Below are 19508 nucleotides of genomic sequence, written 5' to 3'. Positions count from 1 at the left end.
TTTTCTATTAAATGTTGACGAGAAAAAGCCGCGACTCCGAAATGATATGGTAAAATATCTTTTTCAAACGAGTTCCTAACTGCTTTACAAAAATCGGATACCTGTTGTTCGCGCTCTAACCCAAAAATTGAAGCTATCATACTATTCGAATTTCCAGTACGCAATTTAAATAAAAAGACAACAATAGCCTGTGTCACAGCTCGTTTTTCCGTATTTCTCATGGACTTCATCATTTCTCTAAGTTGAATTAGATTTTCCCAAGTTAATCCCGTGAATATTTTAAGACGTTCTTCTGATAATATAAAATCACCTATTTTATCTTTAATACTAGAATCACTACTAACTGCAAGGTATTCGAGTAAGAGAAATAAGTAATTTAGACTGCCAATAGACGTAAACAATCATAAACCTTGCACATCATAAATCTTGTCATCATGATATCCGTAACTATATGCAAAGACTGCTAATGTTCTTTTTATTGAAGAAATCTTCTTCCACTATTCAAAGTTATTAAAGGTATGCGATTTTAAAACTAAGTACGTATATTCATTTAACGTAGAAAAAATGAAACAGTAGGGTATTTAAGCAAATATACGACTAGAGAAATGATGGAATAGAAACTGCTCCATAATTGTTTTTGCGTATATTTTAGGTAAAAATATTTTTTAAATATTAATAAACTAATAGTTTTTCATTGTCGTTTAGTTAGAAATTGAAAATAAAAAATTAATATAATAAAAAAAAATGTACCGTAGCAGGGCGCGAACGCGCGTCAAAAAGTTTGCAGCAGTTTCGCAGCCAAGCATCTTACTCACTGCACCATCGCAGCTCTTGGAAATAATGCTGATACTTCTGAATACAACGCGCATAGCACGTTTTTTTTCTTGACTTATTTTTGCTTTTCTTTTTGTATACACTGTTTTACTCAACATGGAAATATTTAAAACCACAGAATATAGTTATTTATTAAAGGGAATACAAAAATTCAAAGTATAAGTTGCTTTTTCACGCGAAAAACGCCGAAAAAATCGGTTTTTCATTTTTGCTACTACGGCGCACCCTGCCAAAAAATCTGAAAAAATTCAGGGACATAACCAATGACAATATGCATTTACAGTAATTATATAAATCTAGTGTCTCGAAAGCTTCAATACGAAATCGGTATTTTTCTGCGTTTTTTTGCGTTTTTAATTTTTCACACCTAGGATTTGAAATCGAAAAATCGGAAAAAATTCTCAAACACGTATCTCAATAGTCGCAATGCACCAGATTTTTTTCATAATTTTTCTACTCGATTAAATAGGGGAAATAGGCAGAAATTCGTTAATCCGAATTTTCTCAATAACTACCCTTCCAAACAAGATAGAGGGTTAAAATTTGGCACAGAACGTTTTTTCTTGATGCTCTATCGATGGATCTATCGTATGTCACATTTCGTTCAAGGGCACATTTAACCCCCTTATTCGGCTATACCCTTTGGTAAACTAAATTTTACATTATAGAGTTTTTCCTATTTCAATAGCTTTGCGTGCCATCTTCAGCGCACCTTCTCTGGTATTGTGACTACCGATAAATCGCGTCGAATGTACGAATTCAGCGCCTTCAATTCCAGAGCTACGTTCGAGCTGCTCGTTTCGCAGGCCTGCCCAAGGTTCAGGAAGAAATATTCTAGAAAACAATAATGAATATCAGTAGTTCGAAAAATAATATAGTTATCATTCAAATAAATCTTGAAGGCTGCATGTACCTGCATATGAAACTGCCACATCCTTGGGGAACGCATCGTATTCGATAACTATCATCTTTATAAATAATATATTTTAACGATGGTTGTAAATTCATTTCTTTTTCTATTGTAAACAGATGCTCAGACCATGGTACATATTGAGATAATTCTATAATTTCTCCGCTTGGATCGACCTGTGAATGTTTATTACTATCTTCTTGATTTTGTCTTACACGTTAAATAGTAAAATTATCGTATCTCCCATAAATTGACTAAATTAAAATGGTGTACATATTTTAAAACTATAAAATACGCATAAAATTACTCTTGCATATATTTTTTTACACATGTAACGATAGATACATTATTATAATGCTTGCACTCTGTTTAAGATTGAAGTGAACTGTAGAGATTTTCATTGAGATGCCGGTTATGAGAGGGTTCGCGAAAAATGACTATGGTGCAAAGTTAATTAAACAAGGTCCTTATTAACAACATTGTCCCGTTTGTGAAATACATAATTAATGAGCGGTACGTTTAAGTAAGAGTTTTACACGAGCGGTTATGAGAAATGGCGATATTATTGATCGCCATTTCTGAGCGCGAGTGAGAATGAGAATCAACCGTTTATTACGAGTTTAAAACTCATAATACCCTTGCAATTATATTAATTGCAAGGGATTTATGAGCGTGAGCCTTGATAATTAGTTGTGAATTAATTACATTGAACACAGTAGATTATATGCGGCACAAAAGAACAAAGGAAACTAAGACTGAAAAACAGAGCACACTTGTCGCGTTTTAGATTACGAACAAGACAGCCTTAATGGCCGCGCTCGTGGCCACCACGAGGTTTCGACCCGCCGGTTGAGAGATCGTTGCGCGCGCAGGTGGGCCAGCTATCCTGCTCGCGCACAAAGTGTGCCCGAGAGGTGCTGCCAATGAGCGTCGTGGTGGCCACGGCATGAGCGAAACATTGAAAAGAAACAAGGCACGTGCGTGTTGCTAAAAATGAGAGTTAATTCTCGAACATTCCGCCCGCCATCAGCCACTTGTGGCTGATGATTCCGCTGTTGGTAGGATGGCCAGCTTCGCAATCGGTCTGGTGAGTGTGGTGGTCGCGGTCTTCAGGGTGACCACCCTGGTGAGTCCGTCCTTCCCTGGATGTAGTTCCAGAACTCGTGCAAGAGGCCACTTGCAAGGTGGAAACCTCTCGTCGGTGATGAGAACCAGTGATCCAACCTTGATGGCATTGGATGGGTGATGCCATTTTGAGATGGCTTGTTGCCGCTGCAAGTAATGAGATGACCATTGAGCCCAGAACCGTTGAACCCGTTGTTGAATGAGCTGCCACATTGCCCTTGGTGGAAGTGAGACGTCCTTCAACGAAGGTTCAGGCAATGTTGAGAGAGCAGTGCCGATGAGAAAATGAGCAGGCGTGAGCGGTGAGAGATCTTCAGGATCATCGCTGAGTGGTTCGAGGGGTCGTGAGTTGAGAATTGCTTCTACCTGGGTCAGAAGCGTGCTGTACTCTTCGAAGGTGAGGAGGGTATCACTCACGGTACGCCTGAGATGGAACTTGAGAGACTTCACGACAGCTTCCCATTTTCCACCCATGTGCGGTGCTGCAGGTGGATTGAAGCACCATTCTGTCCTGTCGTTAACAAATAAATGAGTGAGGTGAGAATGTGATTTTGATCCCTGAGTGAACATTGCCTTGAGACATGAGTCTGCTCCGGTGAAATTGGTGCCACAGTCAGTGTAAACCTTCTGTGGGATTCCTCGCCTAGATGAGAATCGCCTGTACGTTGCTATGAAGCCTTCGGTTGAGTAGTCTGACACCAGCTCCAGATGAACAGCTGATGTGGTGAGACAAACGAAGACGCAGATCCATCCCTTCGATGTTTTGGCGCCTCGTCCTTTCCAAGTTTTGAGAGTGAGTGGACCGGCATAGTCCATGCCGGTATGAGTGAATGGCGATGACGGTGTGACTCGAGAAAGAGGTAGTTGGCCCATCAGTTGATGGGCACGGATTCCCCTTTGGCGAGCACACGTCAAACACCGCAGAATATGAGCCTTGACTGGAGCTCTTCCTCCGATGATCCAGTAGGTTTGTCGAATGTAGGCGAGTGTGAGTTGAGTTCCACCATGAAGAGTTTGTTTGTGAGCGTGATCTATAATCAATTCAGACAAACGTGAGTGGCGAGGCAAAATAGCGGGATGTTTACCCTCGTAGCGGAGCTGAGAGTTTTCCAATCGTCCGCCGACTCTGATGATTCCCTTATCATCAATGAAGGCAGTCAGGTGACTGAAGGCATGAGATGAAGGCAGCGATGAGTGTGAGGTGAGCATCTTCATTTCATGAGCGAAGTAGATGGTCTGAGTTGCCCTGATCCAGAATTTCTGAGCATCTTCCAGATCACTCGGCGAGTGTGAGGTATAGGCTGGTGAGCAGTGGACCCCTTTTAATTTTGCTATAAATCTGAAACAAATAGCAGTGATGGTGAGAAGTTTCTTGAGCGTTGAGTATTTGTGAATGAGATCCCACTGATACTCGATCTTTTGGGAGATGAGAGCAGTAGGGATACTTGGACGCGCTTCTAGTGCACATGAGGCGTTCTTGAGCTTCGGTTGTGATGGCCATGAGTCCTGGGGTTGAGTAAGCCATGGTGGTCCCGTCCACCATAGCTGATGATGATCAAGCTGAGCAGTTGAAAGGCCTCGTGATGTGCAGTCAGCTGGATTCGATGTTCCAGACACATACCCCCAGTGTGCCTCAGGTGTGAGTCCTTGTATCGCCGATACTCTGTTTCTCACATAATCCTTCCAGCGTGATGCGTGAGATTTGATCCATATGAGTGTGACTTGAGAATCCGTCCACAAGTGAGTTGTAGCAATGTTAAGATTGAGCTTCGCTTGAACATAGCTTGCCAGCCTTGCAAGCATAAGAGCTGCTGTGAGCTCCAGTCTCGGGATAGTGAGTTTCTTGAGAGGTGCGACCTTCGTCTTGGCGCACACCTGTGACGTCACCTTGAGATTTGTGGACGGTGAGAAAACCGTGATGTAGATCACGGCTGCCATGGCGAGCTGAGATGCATCAGAGAAACCATGTATTTCCACCACTGAGTCTTGACAGGTGTTGAACCAGCGTGGAATTGAGAGTCTGGCCAGACTTGTGAGATCTTCTCTGAGGATGAGCCATCGTTCTGTGATGTGGGATGGTAGTGATTCATCCCAGTTGAGTTTGTGCAGCCATAATTCTTGCAATAAAATCTTACAGCGAATTATGACCGGTGAGAGGAAACCAAGTGGATCAAATATCTGTGCTACTTGAGATAGTATGAGGCGTTTACTTATCTTGGTTGGGGGTGAGAATGAGTCCTCCTTCGATGAGAATGTAAATGTATCCTTGAGAAAATTCCATTGCATTCCGAGTATTTTGGTTTTGCAGTCGTCCAATGAGAGTGATGAGCCTTGAGCATGAGCTTCAGGTGAGATGGCTTCGAGTAGCGCGGGGCAGTTTGAATGCCACTTAGCAAGTGGGAAACCGCCCGCGTTGCACAGACCTTGAAGCTGATGAGCGAGTTTCTTGAGATCTTCTGGTGAATCTGCTCCTCCAAAGATGTCGTCGACATATCTGGCAATGAGTGATCGATGGTACGGCCAGAGGATAATGATGACCTTCATCCTCAGCTAATTGCAGCAATGTTCTGACCGCAAGATACGGTGCTGCCTTGGTACCGTAGGTGACCGTAGTGAGCTGAAATTGAGTCTCTTGCAGGTCCTTATCCACCCACAATATTCTTTGCAGATCCCAGTCGTCTTCATGCACTCTGATTTGCCGATACATTTTGGTAATATCGGTTGAGAATGTGTATCTGTGCTGACGAATCCATAGGAGCACGTCAGCGATGTTGAGCAGTAGGTTTTCACCAGTGTGCATGATGTCGTTGAGAGAATATCCAGAAGATGTTGAGCTTGAGCCATTGAAGACAACTCTCAGCTTCGTAGTCGTGCTGTCTGGTTTCAAAACACCATGATGAGGCAGATAGAAAGTTGTTGAGTGTTGAGATGAGCGCGATGATGCTCTCTTCATGTGCTGCAGATTCTCGTATTCCTCCATAAACTCTTGATAGAGGTGAAGATCTTCTTCATTCCTCTTGAGCTTGCGTAGAGTACGATTCAAACAAGCATGAGCGATGTTGTACGAGTTTCCCAACATGGTTGAAGGCAGTTTGAGAGGGATGCGCACGATGTATCGCCCATCCGGATCCCGCAAATGAGTTGTTCTGAAGTGATCCTCACACTCTTGCTCCTTAGGGGTGCGTTGAGATTGGTTGGTGATTGGAACCTCTTCCTGTGCCCAGAATTTCGTCAAGAGATGTTGGAGAGACGATTCTTCTTCTTCTTGAGTTGAAACCTGGTGAGATGTGAGCGCTCGAGTTGATGCTGAGCCCACTGGTCCAATAATCAACCAACCAAAGATTGAGAGTTGAGCGATAGGCGTTGATGGTAAACCCTTGATGAGATTGGGCTTGATGACATGCCCGTAGGAATCTGCACCGATGATCACGTCGATTGAGCGAGGCACCATGAAGTCTGGGTCAGCGAGCTTGAGATTTTTGAGATGAGGCCATTCTTGTTGATCCACGTTGGTTGATGGCAAGATGGTCGTCAATGTTGGAAGAACGTGAGCTCTGAGTCTCACTGATGCGTTGCTGTAGTTGGAATGCAACGTCAATGACACAATGCCTCGAGTAGTTGTTGATTTTCTGCCACCAATGCCAATGATCGACATTGACGAGTGTGAGCGTAGAAGATTGAGCTGCTTGATGAGATCTTCCCTAACAAAGGAGACCTCTGACCCAGAATCAATTAAAATTCTTACTTGATGTTTTGCCACCGTTGAGATGACGTGAGCGGCTGCCGTTGCCAGCAGCGTGAGCGATGGATGAGCCTGGATTGAGCGTGAGTGTGTTGTTGAGTGGACGACTGCACCTAGTTCTCAATTGCTGCGAGCGGAGGGTTGAGCGGTGGTTGTCCGGTGGAGCATCGTGTGATGATGCCCCTTGCACTGCTTGCAGCGTTGGGCTGAGCGGCAATTTCTTGTGGAATGACGCCCCGCAGCAATTTGAGCAGAGCACCAGATGCTCCACTGCCTTCCATCGGTCGTTAATGCTCATTTCCCGGAACCTTGAGCACATGACGATGAAGTGGTCGCCGTGGCATATGTCACACGGATACCTCCCGGGATCTTGAGCGGTGTAGGCGTTGTCGACATTGGTGGAGCGATGAGCAGGAGCGGTTGAGGCATGGGCGTTGGCAGCATGAGCGGTGTTTTTGAGAGGTGGCTTCGTTGCCACGGGCTGAGCCTTTGCTGCCGCGGCTTGGCCCAAGCCTTCGAGCGCTGTTACCCGCGCCGCCACGAAATCTCGTACTCTTGTGAGCGGTGGGAAGTCGGTGCTCGACCCGATCTCGTGCTCCCACGCCTCCCGTGTGGTCCTGTCCATGTTTCTGACAAGGCAATGGACCAGGATGGCGTCTCCGATGTCTGAGACTCCCAGTGCGGCGAGGGAGGTGGCCACATCATGAATCGTGGCTGAGAGGCTGCTGAGTGAAGTTGCGTTTCGTGGCGGCACGGGTGTGAGGAGTTGGAGTTTGTCCAGCTGGGAAGTGATCAGCAACCTCTTGTTGGAATATCGGGCAGTGAGTGTGTTCCACGATGGGATGAAGGATTTCCCGACGAGTGTAAGGTTGCTGATCAGTCGGGCTGGTTCTCCTTTGAGCGCCGATCGTAGATAGTGAAGGCGCTCAATGTCGTTGAGCGCCCCATTGTCGAGGATGAGCGATGTGAACATATCCCTGAAGGTGGGCCACTCGTTGAAGCTCCCCGAGAACTCCGGGAGGGTTATCTCTGGGAGCTTCGGCGTTGATCTTTGAGCGGTCGGTTGAGCGGGCTTTGTCGGCTCCTGCATCGCCTTGAGTTTTCCTGCTGCCCTGCGGATGTCAAATACGATGGCCGCCTCGTTGCCAAAGTGTTCCGCGGCGAAATATTCGTGATCGAGGTGAGCGGCAGGCCAGGTGGACTCCAGGTAGGCATGATCCTTCATGAAGGCCTTGTGGACCTCGTCCACCTGGTTCATGAACGCAGCCATCTCCTGCGGTGATGTCTCGGAGGCTGTGAGCGGTAGCTGCCCCTGAATCCGCTTTAGAAGCTGAATCCGACAGAGCTGGCTATGGAATTTACATAGCAGCTCTGTCGGAATTGGCGTAGCAGATTGGGACCTGGTGCGCGGCGGATTTTGAGCGGCAGGCACCTCCAGTGAGAGGTGAGAGGCTATTGGTGAGACGGGCGCAGCGGGGGCCGGTGATGTTGGCCGCGAGGTTGACTCCTCCACCTTCTTCGTGCACTTCGCCTTGTCGCACATGTCGACGCACTTCACTTTGCACGTGAGGTTGAGTTGGTGAACACTGAGTGTCACTGGGCGGGATGAGCGTCACTATTGAGGTTGAGTGTCACTGTGAACGTTAGGGCGTGGGCATTGTTCACAACGAACACGCGCACACAAGGTGAATTGAAAGATCACGAACGTTATGTTAAGAGAAAACCACAATGTTTTATGAATTCACTTCACACCTTTGCACCATATCATATCGCGATCCGGCTCGAAGGACCAAAAAATGTTTAAGATTGAAGTGAACTGTAGAGATTTTCATTGAGATGCCGGTTATGAGAGGGTTCGCGAAAAATGACTATGGTGCAAAGTTAATTAAACAAGGTCCTTATTAACAACATTGTCCCGTTTGTGAAATACATAATTAATGAGCGGTACGTTTAAGTAAGAGTTTTACACGAGCGGTTATGAGAAATGGCGATATTATTGATCGCCATTTCTGAGCGCGAGTGAGAATGAGAATCAACCGTTTATTACGAGTTTAAAACTCATAATACCCTTGCAATTATATTAATTGCAAGGGATTTATGAGCGTGAGCCTTGATAATTAGTTGTGAATTAATTACATTGAACACAGTAGATTATATGCGGCACAAAAGAACAAAGGAAACTAAGACTGAAAAACAGAGCACACTTGTCGCGTTTTAGATTACGAACAAGACAGCCTTAATGGCCGCGCTCGTGGCCACCACGAGGTTTCGACCCGCCGGTTGAGAGATCGTTGCGCGCGCAGGTGGGCCAGCTATCCTGCTCGCGCACAAAGTGTGCCCGAGAGGTGCTGCCAATGAGCGTCGTGGTGGCCACGGCATGAGCGAAACATTGAAAAGAAACAAGGCACGTGCGTGTTGCTAAAAATGAGAGTTAATTCTCGAACACACTCTATTAGAACACTGAGTCTTCGTATTGAAATTAATGTAAATGTCACCTCAAAGATGTATGTTAATCAGACATTATTAATTGCAAATTGATTACGATATATAAAGCATAAAATCTTTATTCTGTTTACCTCAAAGCGTTTATCAATAGACTCTTGCACAATAGACCTAGCTTGTAACCAAACATTTTTTGTATAATTTATATGTTGCATAAATTCTTGGCCAGTTAATTCAACTGCTTTATAAAATTGTTCATTAATATCAATATTTGTACTATTCCATGGAGGATTCAGTGTTTGCACACGAGAAGATAAATCAGTTACAATTCTATACCTAAAAAGGAACACAAACCATTCAAATTTAGATTAATTCTGTTAGAAATATGTATAGTAACAGTATTACCTACTTACACAGGTTCACCTTCATACATTGCAACTCCATTATCTATGCCATCAACTTCTTTAATGAATGTGTCATAAACCTTTTTAAAAATGTTTTCTACATCACTGTCGCTTGCTTCTGGAATTAGTTGCTTAATAATTTCATGACCAAAATGACAAAAAATTAAACCTGCGGAACTCAATTTTATTTGTGAGTCATAACCTGGTTTCTTAATAACCGTACTCAATGACTCCTTAAAATCTCTAATTTGTAAAATAATTAATTTTATTTAAATGTACATGCTTTATAGAAAAATAGTAAAGCCTCAATTTTGTGGATACATTAGGAAGACAGGATAAGAAGACGTACAAAACCTAAATTGAAGTGTTAGTCTTTAATTTCTCAATTTTAAAATAACATTGAAAGATTACCATACAATTTGGAATTGTACCAACATGGTACTATAAAATACTGTCCATTAAATTCAAAACTTATATCAGTGTCCACTAGTCTGAGGTTTTACTACATAGAAAAACAACATGGAATGTTTAAATGTACCTCATATGATGATCGTAACGATGCTTTGAATGATTATATTCTCCACCCACATCGATCACTATATCACAAGTATCCAAAATACTTTTATCACGTGTTCTATAATCAAATTTAGTATTGTACTTCTAGTTAGATCTTGAAATGTGAATCTTGGTAACTCAAAAATTGTTTCAAAGTTACAAAGTATTATAACAAAAATAATTAGTATAAAAAAAAAGTCATCAATAAAATTCATTACTAAACTTTCTACATTGGGCTGAATATCAATGATTTTAAACCCTAGGTCTGTGAGGCCTTGGAGGAGTACAAAATCCTTACGTATACAAATACATTGGGATATCTTATAACAAACTAATTCATTTTAGAACCTTGTTTATTATAGGATACATTGATTGATATCGATATATTAGGTCGATCCACAAGTTTGTGCCATTAAATATGTTCGAAATTTTGTAGTACAAAACTCGGCACAAATATATAAGATGACCTAATGCGTATTAACAAATATACAGCACAGTTATTACCAAATACAATGATTTCACACAAAACATACTAAAATAACTATAAATTTGATTTATAAACAATGACCAGACCAATATGTAACTAATTTCACAAATGATATCAAAAGATAACGACCGACTGAGCTCTAATATTGTTATTCACGACTGTTATTGTATTACACAACGGCCGATTGGATTGTATTTCCCCATGTTTGTTTTAGTATTTTGATTTAATGAGGAAAACTGTACGCTGTAGCAGTCATTCCTTCTAAGATCGTTATAAAATGCCCCACTTAAGTCACTGAGAAAAAACACGTGTCACTTGTTTCTATAGATACACATTTAACCCTGCGGCTGTATTTATTTATAATAAATCTCTTTTCTCAGATTGAAAATTTCAATCAAGTTTTGCGAATTCACGAGAATAACAAATTATTTAGGGAAGGACTGTGATAAATAAAAGGCTACAAACCACTGCTGTATACTATAATTACATAAAATGTCTTACCTCACGACAACTGCATCTTTGTATCGCGGTAATAACTTTAACAAAAAATAAGCGAGTACTTCGTCACAATGAAAGGCACCGTCATGTGTCCCAATTTTTATATTTCTCATCATTGTTACAAAACGCTTGTTCATAGGTTAGGAACAGTGTTAACAGACTGTGTCAGATAGTCAGATGCCTGGAGGAAACTGCCCTGCATATAAGTACTTACGTAAGTATACATATACGATCTGGTAAAAAAAACCAGTGGTAAAGTTTTGCGACAAGGATAGTAATAATTATTTATCGGATATATTAATATAACAGTTATTGAATTTTAATCGACGGTCATATTTTTTACACATAATCCCGTTTTGTTCGTAAGAATATCATCACTTTTCAAGGCGGGAAAATATCCCGCGTTTTATGCAAATTGTTCCGGTTATTCCGCTTTTTAAGGTAGAAAAAGGAATGAATGTTTTAAGAAACCCTTCTGTTCTTCAATAATATTTCATCATGTTCAAACCCTTCGCATATTTAATTACATAAAATCGATGTTTCTGTGCATTCATGCATAAACATATGCATCTTATTTCCCTGTAAGGGGTTTGCAGGCGGTATACGAGTAGACCTTACACCTTATGGACTTTCGTGGCCCAATCAGTGATGGACATCGCGGGAATTTTGTTCATACGTATTGGAATTTTCCCTCGTGGGATTCCTTTCTGCGCATGCGTAAGCAACGTCACTGCTACCTGTCGTCCGCTACCATAGATGTATCTTTAGCACAAGAAGAGATGCATGTCGGGAATTTCCATGTTTTGTACAAAATTGAACTTTCTATTTCAAATGCTCGCCAATCATACAAAAAAATTAACTTATCGAAGATTCCCTACGTACTTCTCTAGCTATACTCATGTAGATTAACTGGGCCGCCCAATCTGACTGCCATACCGCCCTAAAAACTGAGAGGTGATTTTAGCGTCCTGTTCTCATGGATGGCGATCAGTTGAGAAACTCACTGAATTAGTGTGATAGGCAAACAACTAGTTGTGTGTAAATGCATATGAGCTGAGAAGTATGAATTATTCGCGATTCTTTGACTAGTTAAAGTCGTAAATAATTTGCATGTAATCATCGAATATTTCCGAGTGTAAGACGAAAATCAAGAATACCAATTTGTTGATGGAGGCTTTGTTAAAAAGTTATTAACGTTTAAAGTTCCGCCCGTACTGAATTTTTTTTTCGAAAATGCGCACGATTTTGGGGGTATTTCTATTCACCAAAAATGATTGTAATTGACCCCCGCAACCGAAAATAATTTTTCTAAAACGATTTATAATTTTTTCCCCCCGTCGAAAAATTTCACACCTTCTTGAATTTTTTTCTAGAAAGTGGGTAGGATTTCGGGGGTATGTGTATTCACCAAAAATGATTGTAATTGGCCCCCCGCAACCGAAAATAATTTTTCCAAAACGATTTATAATTTTTCCCCCCCGTCGAAAAATTTCACACCTTCTTGAATTTTTTTCTAGAAAGTGGGTAGGATTTCGGGGGTATGTGTATTCACCAAAAATGATTGTAATTGGCCCCCCGCAACCAAAAATAATTTTTCCAGAATGATTTGAAATTTTTCAATTTAATTGTTAATAACTTTTTAACGAAGCCTCCATCAACAAATTTGTATTTTTGATTTTCGTCTTATTTTGGCCTCTAGAATCCCTTATTAAAATTTTTCCCAGGGGTGGCCGAACACCCTGTATTTTTCGTATAAAATTATTCTACATATATTATTTTGGAATATTTTAGTCAGTCAGTTTTTTTTCAATGTACAAATAATTCTTGACGAGTTGTCTTTACCGTCTGTTTTTAGCAATTAGCAATTTTTAATTAAACGTCACAAGTAAATACAATAAATAGTTAGGGATAGGAATAGCGTTGCTTTGTTATAAAATAAAAACACTTTGAATAAAATATTTTCCACGGATGTCACATTGAAAAGTTGTTTGAAATTTTAATAATACATGTTTTTTTTATAACTGTTTATAAATTCTATAATAAAATTCCTTCCTAAAGAATTGTCTCTTTGTCAATGTATTCTGTATACCTACATGTTATTAGCTTAAGGAATATTTTTTTAACGAGTCGTGCTCGTTCGAAAAATATTCAATGCTCGTGTTAAATATTACATTATGTTAAAAATAAATTTCGCACATAATTTACTATATATTTCGTATAAATATAGAAGAGGAAACAGTACAATTACAGAACGTAAAAAAATCAAATAAATAAATCCTCGCGCGACGTCTAAAGGTTAACAATCACGAAAACAAGACGAGAGGAATTGCACGTTGTATACAATTATTATTAACACAGTACAGAGCCTTACAATACACGATGTTTGTGTACTCTTGTACACGATAAAAATAACAAGCGTGTGATGTCGTTACAGAAGGACACATATAGGTATTTACAGAGACGATCGAGGTACACGTAAGCTATGAAGTATAACTATCCAGACACTTATCACATTACCTATCTAAAAATCACTAAATGGAGCGGAGTAAGTTCACATGTAAAAATATATTTATACATATGTACCTATTTATACATGTTATCGATAGGAATTTCGACTTATGGGGCCACTTTTCCGCTAATAATTAAGAATGTATTAACTAGGAATAGCTGCCACGAAAATCGTGAAAATCATTCGATTATTGAAACGTTACAGTTATCATAGCGAGCAACGATTGAGTATTTTGCGAATCTCTTCACATACAAACTCCTACTACTTTTCACTGTACATACACTCTCGTAATCTATATACGTGTAACCCAAATGTACATTTATGCAGTTGCATTAAACCGAAGGATTCGCTTGTTGAATCGAATTCCGTTTTGTATGCGCATACGTTGAGCAATACAAGATTTATTGCCGGAACGACTGATTTACGATAGATTCCAGTCAACCAGTATCAAAACGAATATCTCTCGCAGAGAGTTGCTATTAGTTATTTCACATAAATACGAAGCAAGGTGTTCTTGGATGTTTAATCCGACGAAATTCACTCTTTACGCTAAAATTTAATAGAAATCAGCTTGCCTAGCTCTTGAGAACAGAGTTGATGGAATTGTGCAAGTAAGAGACATATTTGCTACACATAAATAGAGTCTGCCCTAGCAAATTGGCTGGCGACAGTGCATAGCGAAAGAATGCAATAAATAAATATCTGACCGGGATAAAATGAATTGGCCGCTCAAGGCCACCGAAAAACTATTCTTACCATTTTTATTACTTTCGCTGTTCGTCTCTCGTCTGTCCACACAAATTGTATACCTTTGTCGGAAAAAATAAGTTCGTTGCGATTTACAGTATGATAGTAGTGACCATGAGCAGCTAATTGGCCTTGATCAGACTAGAAATACGAAGAACTCTTTCGTAGTCAGTGTTTTTGATCAGCTTAGAAAAGGTGTACTTAAATAATTAGCTAAAACGATTATTCCTCGAATAATCATTCAAATTATCATTATCTTGCTGATCAGTTATTAGGTCTACAAATTAATTCGATGCTTTTACATTTAGTCGATCGTTAATCTGTTCTAAATTCCAATATTTTTGTCGCCATTCTGGTTTGAAAATGTCACCTTCCAGCTTTAAATAAACCACATTAATAATCGAACTCTACTATCGGTATAAAACGTCCAATATAAAGAAAAGGTCCAACAATAATTTTTAGATCTAATAAAATCCAATTTTCTCCATAAAGGCATGATCTATTTTAATCTATGCCCGTTTAGATCGAAAAATGACTTCGAAGAGTACTCGATATTATTCCATAACAACATTTCTTCTTAGCTCTGCGTAACAGTTTGCTGAGACAGGATGTTCTCGTTACTTGGACAGCTGGTTCTCTGACTCTTCGTGGTCTGTGTCCGAGCATCCTCGTCGCATTAATTTTAATAAGTGTGAATCCATCTTCATGTACAAGGTTATGGCAATGCTCAGGAAAAGAGGGGCCCTCTTCCAAGGACCTTACCTACTAACAATATATAAATATACACTAAGGAGTCCTCGGATTCACCAATTACCAAAATCAACGCCGTCAGACACGAAGGGCATGGAGAAACGTGCGTTCGTTACCACTGTCTATTAGGACAGCCTCTGTTCGGAACGTCGTGTCGACAGCTCTGGCTCCCCTCGTCGAAGACTGTACCCTCCTCGCACACGAACCGGAAGTCGAGGACCTGCCTCGAAGTGAAGCCAGGGGAACAATAGTGAAAGAGTCTGCAATCCCTAGTGTCACCGTAGAAACGATACATTTCCTTTTCTAAGCAATTGAAACCGTCCTGTCTTCTCAGAATTCCTGACTTGCGATTCAACACTTTTACAGTCGTCGATTCCACTCCCTCGGAACTTTTGAAAGTAGTCTCAAAGATTGTCGGCGATTCGGTGACAAAAGAGATCTCGGTTGTGTCTTGGTAGGCTGACTTCGTGGACGACTCGTTCGAGATTTCTTCGTCGACTGTCGGCTTGGAGGTAGTAGTTTCAACCTGATCGGGCTCATTAGTCGTCGAAGCAACCGATGGAACTGTCGCGCTAAGAACCTCCACGTCCGCGAACGTAAAACTCTTCGAAGTTGTTGACAACTCTGATTCAATGGTAGTAGACTCGACTTCGGTCAAAGTGTTCTGAATCGTAGACGCAAGAGTCGATAATCTTGACATAGGATATGGTGTGAAGTTTTCACCGTTCTTTATCGAATCTTCCTTATCTTCTTTCTTCAAATTGGGTGGAGATTTTTGTTCGCTGGGACTTGATTCTTGGTCATCTTTGCTTTCCACAAAGATGCGATCTTTCAACATTGGTTCACCCTTTGGATTTCTCTTTTGGTCCTTTTCCAGCTTGCCTTCGAGTACGTTTTCCTCGCTTTTGCTAGCCTCCGTTGTTGTCGTGGATGCCTCCGTCACTGTCACTGGCAGCTCTGTAACCTTCGTCGAATCTTCATCCCTGATCGTGGTGGTTGGCATCTTAGTTATTGATTTACGCGTCAATAAGGGGAATTTTCTGATTACGGGTTTTGGTGCCAAATCATTGTAGGACTTGGCTGGTTTTGCTGGCTTAGGATTCAGCAGACTGTGCCTTGGTTTTATGATCACGGGATTTGGGGTTGTTGTTGGAGGGATGTAGTTGTAATTCTTCCTCGCTGTAATTGGTTTGAACAACTTTGGAACTGTAGGACGAACGGTTGTTGTCGTAGTCGTTGACGTCGTCGTTGTTGGAGTCGTTGTTGATGTCGTTGTCGTTGAAGTTGATGTCGTCGTTGTGGTTGTTGGTGTTGTTGTAGTTGTTGGTGTTGTTGTCTGTAGTGAATCTGTCTCCTCTGTACTAGGATCTTTAGATTTTTGGATTTCCTCTTCAATTTTGTCATTTTGACTGTCTTGAGGTATCGTAGTAGTTTCTATTTCATCTTCGTCGGTTTCTTTAGTATTGCCCGTTTTATTTTCTTTTATCTTATCTTCTTTAACTTCTTTGTTCGTTTTTTCATCGTTCAAATTGTTAGACACTGTCGATTCACGTTCTTTGTAATTATCGGGCTCGTAATTATCATCGACGTAATCGTGAGCAATGTTCTCCACAGACTCCGATGATTTCTTGCCATCCGACACGTCCTCCTTCTTGTCTTTGGGCAACTCATCGGTGAACTTGAGGACTCCCTCTGTACTGTCCTCCTGATCGATCGATGTTGATTCGTCCTCGTCATATTCTCCTTCAATCTCCTCCTTAGAATGTGTAATTTCGTCAGAATTGTTGTGTTCCGAAGAAATCGATAAATCATCGTGACTTTCAGCGTCTTTGTAATCATCGTTTATGTTGATTTCATGAGGGCCTTCGTCTAATGATTCCGTAGAATCGTTATACTCGGAGGAAACTTCTTGCGAATTAATTTCTTCTCCTTTAACAGTGGAATATTCCTGAGATTCCTTTTCTTCTTCTTCTTCCTCTAAGAACTTTTTGCTCTTATCTGGTCTGTGAGAAGAAGTTTCGCTCGATGTAGTTTCAATTTTCATATTCTTCCCCCGCCGTGTGATTGTATCAACTTCGTGAGACGTTTCAGGGTCTTCTTGGGAATCGTCTTTGAAATCTTCGTCGTTGTAAACCGTGGTGGATTCGTCTTTCACAGACTTGTCGTCGATCGACGATTCTTCATTATATTCGTTCTCTTCCACGGAAGTATTTTCCTTTGTTACTTCGACGGAGTCTAACTCTTCGACTCGTTTCTCATCTTCCTTGACCTCATGATCGCCCAACAAGAAAACTGTTGATTCCTCCTTTCTATTTAAAAATTCATCGGCCTTAACTTGACTGTCCTTCGTGTCTTTCGATTGTTTTTCCAAGATATCATACTCGTTAGCTTCATTCTTTTTATTGTATATCTCAGCGTTTTGATCTTTTCCAACTTGAAGGCTCTTCGCGTAACTATTACGGTGACCCACAGCTCTGGTATCCACCTCTTTAGAAGTCTGTGATTCTGGTTCGTCAAAAATGTGTTTATTTATTTGCTCTATCTCAGGATTCACAGTTGGAGAGCTTGTAGTCACCGACTCGTGAACACCAATTTGGTCAATAATCAGCGTTTGGTCATTTTGTATCTCTCTCTCTACACTTTTTGGATCCTTTTTTCTTAAAGATATTTTCCCCGAGGGTGATCTTATTCTGGAACTTTTTCTCTTTGCGTTTGGTTTTGGATCTACTCGTTCCTTGGGTTTCTCTTTCTTACTTTCTTCCGACACTTTTTCTTCGTTACCTTCAACCTTTCTGGGTTGTCCGTTTGCTTCAGCTTCGACAACCTGCTCCTTTAGATTTTCAGAGTTCTTTTCTTCATCGATCTTACCCTTCTTAGGATGTTTAGTTATTTCAATTTCGATATCATGCTCCTTCAAGTTCTTAGAATCTTTTTCTTTGCCATTTTCAATGGTTTTGGGTCGTTTGTTTGCTTCAGCTTCAGTGTCTTGGTTCTTTGAGTTTATAAAACCTTCTTTTTCTTCATTTTCCTCAACCTTTGAGAGTTTCTTGTTTGTTTTAATTTCGTCATCCTGTTCTTCAGAGTGCTTAGAATCATCGTCCGTTATTAATGTAACTTCAGTGGTAGTTTGTCCAGTTGTAGACAATACTGGAATGTCTGTCGATGTTGAATCCTGTTCAGTTACGTTTTCAGGATTCTCTTGGCCAGAGGATCTTTGTTTAAGATACTCATTTGGGTCAAGTATAACGATGTCAATGTCATGTTTGGATTCCGTGCGTTTTTCGTCTTCAGTTTCATTTTTGTTCGAACTCAATGCATCCCTTTCATTCGTATCCACTTTAATATTAGAAGTTTCTGGCTCGTCTGTTTCTTCGCTGTTTGGAATGTTTGTTTGAGCATTATTTTCGTCCAACTCTTTCTCCTCTTTCTCTCTATAGTCGGTTAAATCGATGTATTCTTCAGCATCCGATGCTTTGGTGTCTAACGTAATAGAGGTTTCAGCATCTTCCGAATACTCGTCCTCATCAATTTTAGTCTCCTTGCTCTCGGACTCCTCTTCGGTGGTATCCTCGTACTGTCTTGTTTTAATATTTTTCGAAGCCTTCGTTTCCAAATCTTCGAGTGACACTGTGTTTGTACTCTTCGCCTTTTTATTGGAATTAACGTTCTGCAATGTACTTCCTCCAAAAATATTGCGAATCGCGTCCTCTGTGAATTCACCGCCGAAAAGAATGTCTCTAAACTTCATCAGACTCTCTTTGATGGACTTGAAATCCTTGGTGTTATCGATATCAACCTTTTCCTTGTTTCTTTCCTTTTTACCGATGTCTACGGCCTGAACGTCCTGCCTTCTCCTACGAGAATCGCCACCATAGACGAAGGAGACCATTGAATTTTTCGTTTGGCCAACGGATCGCTTGCGTCTCGAGGGTGTTTTCACTCGTCTCGCGATGCGCCTAGCGTTACGAATCTTTGGAACGTCTCTGTAGAAAGGATCAAAGGTCTCGTCTCCTTCTTTATACTCGTCGTAGCTGGCAGGGATCGTTGGTAGAGGCAGAGTAACCAATTGTGTGGTGTTCAAAGGTCTACCCGACTCGTCGCTAACGCTCGCTTTAGCAGTGACGATCACTCTGGACTGTGAGGGTAGCAACGGTGACGGATTCTGCACCATCCTCTGAATATCTGGTGGCGGAAGATTGATAGTGATCTGATGAGGTTTCAACTGAGGAATCGGCGCAGGAGGCAGCACATGAATGTGTTGGGTGACTTCGCTGGTGGACTGCGTTGATTTCGATGCACTTCTGAGGGTTGGATAGAAGGACCTGATCGTCGTCTCGTCGATGATCGGGGTGGGCAAGAAGTTTCCGGGGATTCTTTGCTGCTGCGAGCTTTGACTGATCTTCGTTTGTATCGATCGCGGAGACGCTGACGGCGTTGGCACCGGGGAGATGGTCAATTTTGAGATCTGGGGACAATCGAATTTAAGACATCAGCAAAACTAACGA

General features: G+C 41.2%; 2 protein-coding genes across 3 annotated transcripts in view; both read right to left on the bottom strand.

The window, feature by feature from the left end:
• Positions 1-1439: 1439 nt before the first annotated feature.
• On the bottom strand, positions 1440-11263 carry LOC122397136 (MYG1 exonuclease). Its single transcript, XM_043396050.1, has 6 exons — positions 11001-11263; positions 9996-10091; positions 9467-9700; positions 9188-9389; positions 1748-1920; positions 1440-1668 (listed from the first exon to the last, which is right to left on the bottom strand). Exons 1-6 carry the CDS (start codon positions 11132-11134, stop codon positions 1497-1499), a joined length of 1011 nt encoding a protein of 336 aa, XP_043251985.1. The 5' UTR covers positions 11135-11263; the 3' UTR covers positions 1440-1496.
• A 1761-nt stretch (positions 11264-13024) lies between these two features.
• Positions 13025-19508, bottom strand: part of LOC122397308 (FK506-binding protein 5-like) — a 45222-nt gene continuing 38738 nt past the window's right edge. For both annotated transcript variants that reach the window (XM_043396419.1, XM_043396420.1), the window contains exon 7: positions 13025-19468. In XM_043396419.1, the coding sequence (XP_043252354.1) occupies positions 15116-19468 (4353 nt within the window). In that variant the 3' untranslated portion in view covers positions 13025-15115. The remainder of the gene's footprint in view (positions 19469-19508) is intronic.

Source organism: Colletes gigas, unplaced genomic scaffold (assembly GCF_013123115.1).
Source record: "Colletes gigas isolate AHSC1104 unplaced genomic scaffold, ASM1312311v1 Colletes_gigas_Sc00009, whole genome shotgun sequence".
Lineage (NCBI taxonomy): Eukaryota > Metazoa > Arthropoda > Insecta > Hymenoptera > Colletidae > Colletes > Colletes gigas.
The sequence above is the reverse complement of the archived record's forward strand: the minus strand, read 5'-3'. Positions and strand labels throughout refer to the sequence as shown.

Coding starts and splice junctions, on each gene's coding strand:
- LOC122397136 (XM_043396050.1), bottom strand. CDS start 11,134: ATGAACAAGCGTTTTGTAACAATGATGAGAAATATAAAAATTGGGACA. Junction 9,390..9,466: donor ATGTATGAAGGTGAACCTGT/GTAAGTAGGTAA, acceptor GTTCCTTTTTAG/GTATAGAATTGTAACTGATT. Junction 1,669..1,747: donor TGTGGCAGTTTCATATGCAG/GTACATGCAGCC, acceptor ATTGTTTTCTAG/AATATTTCTTCCTGAACCTT.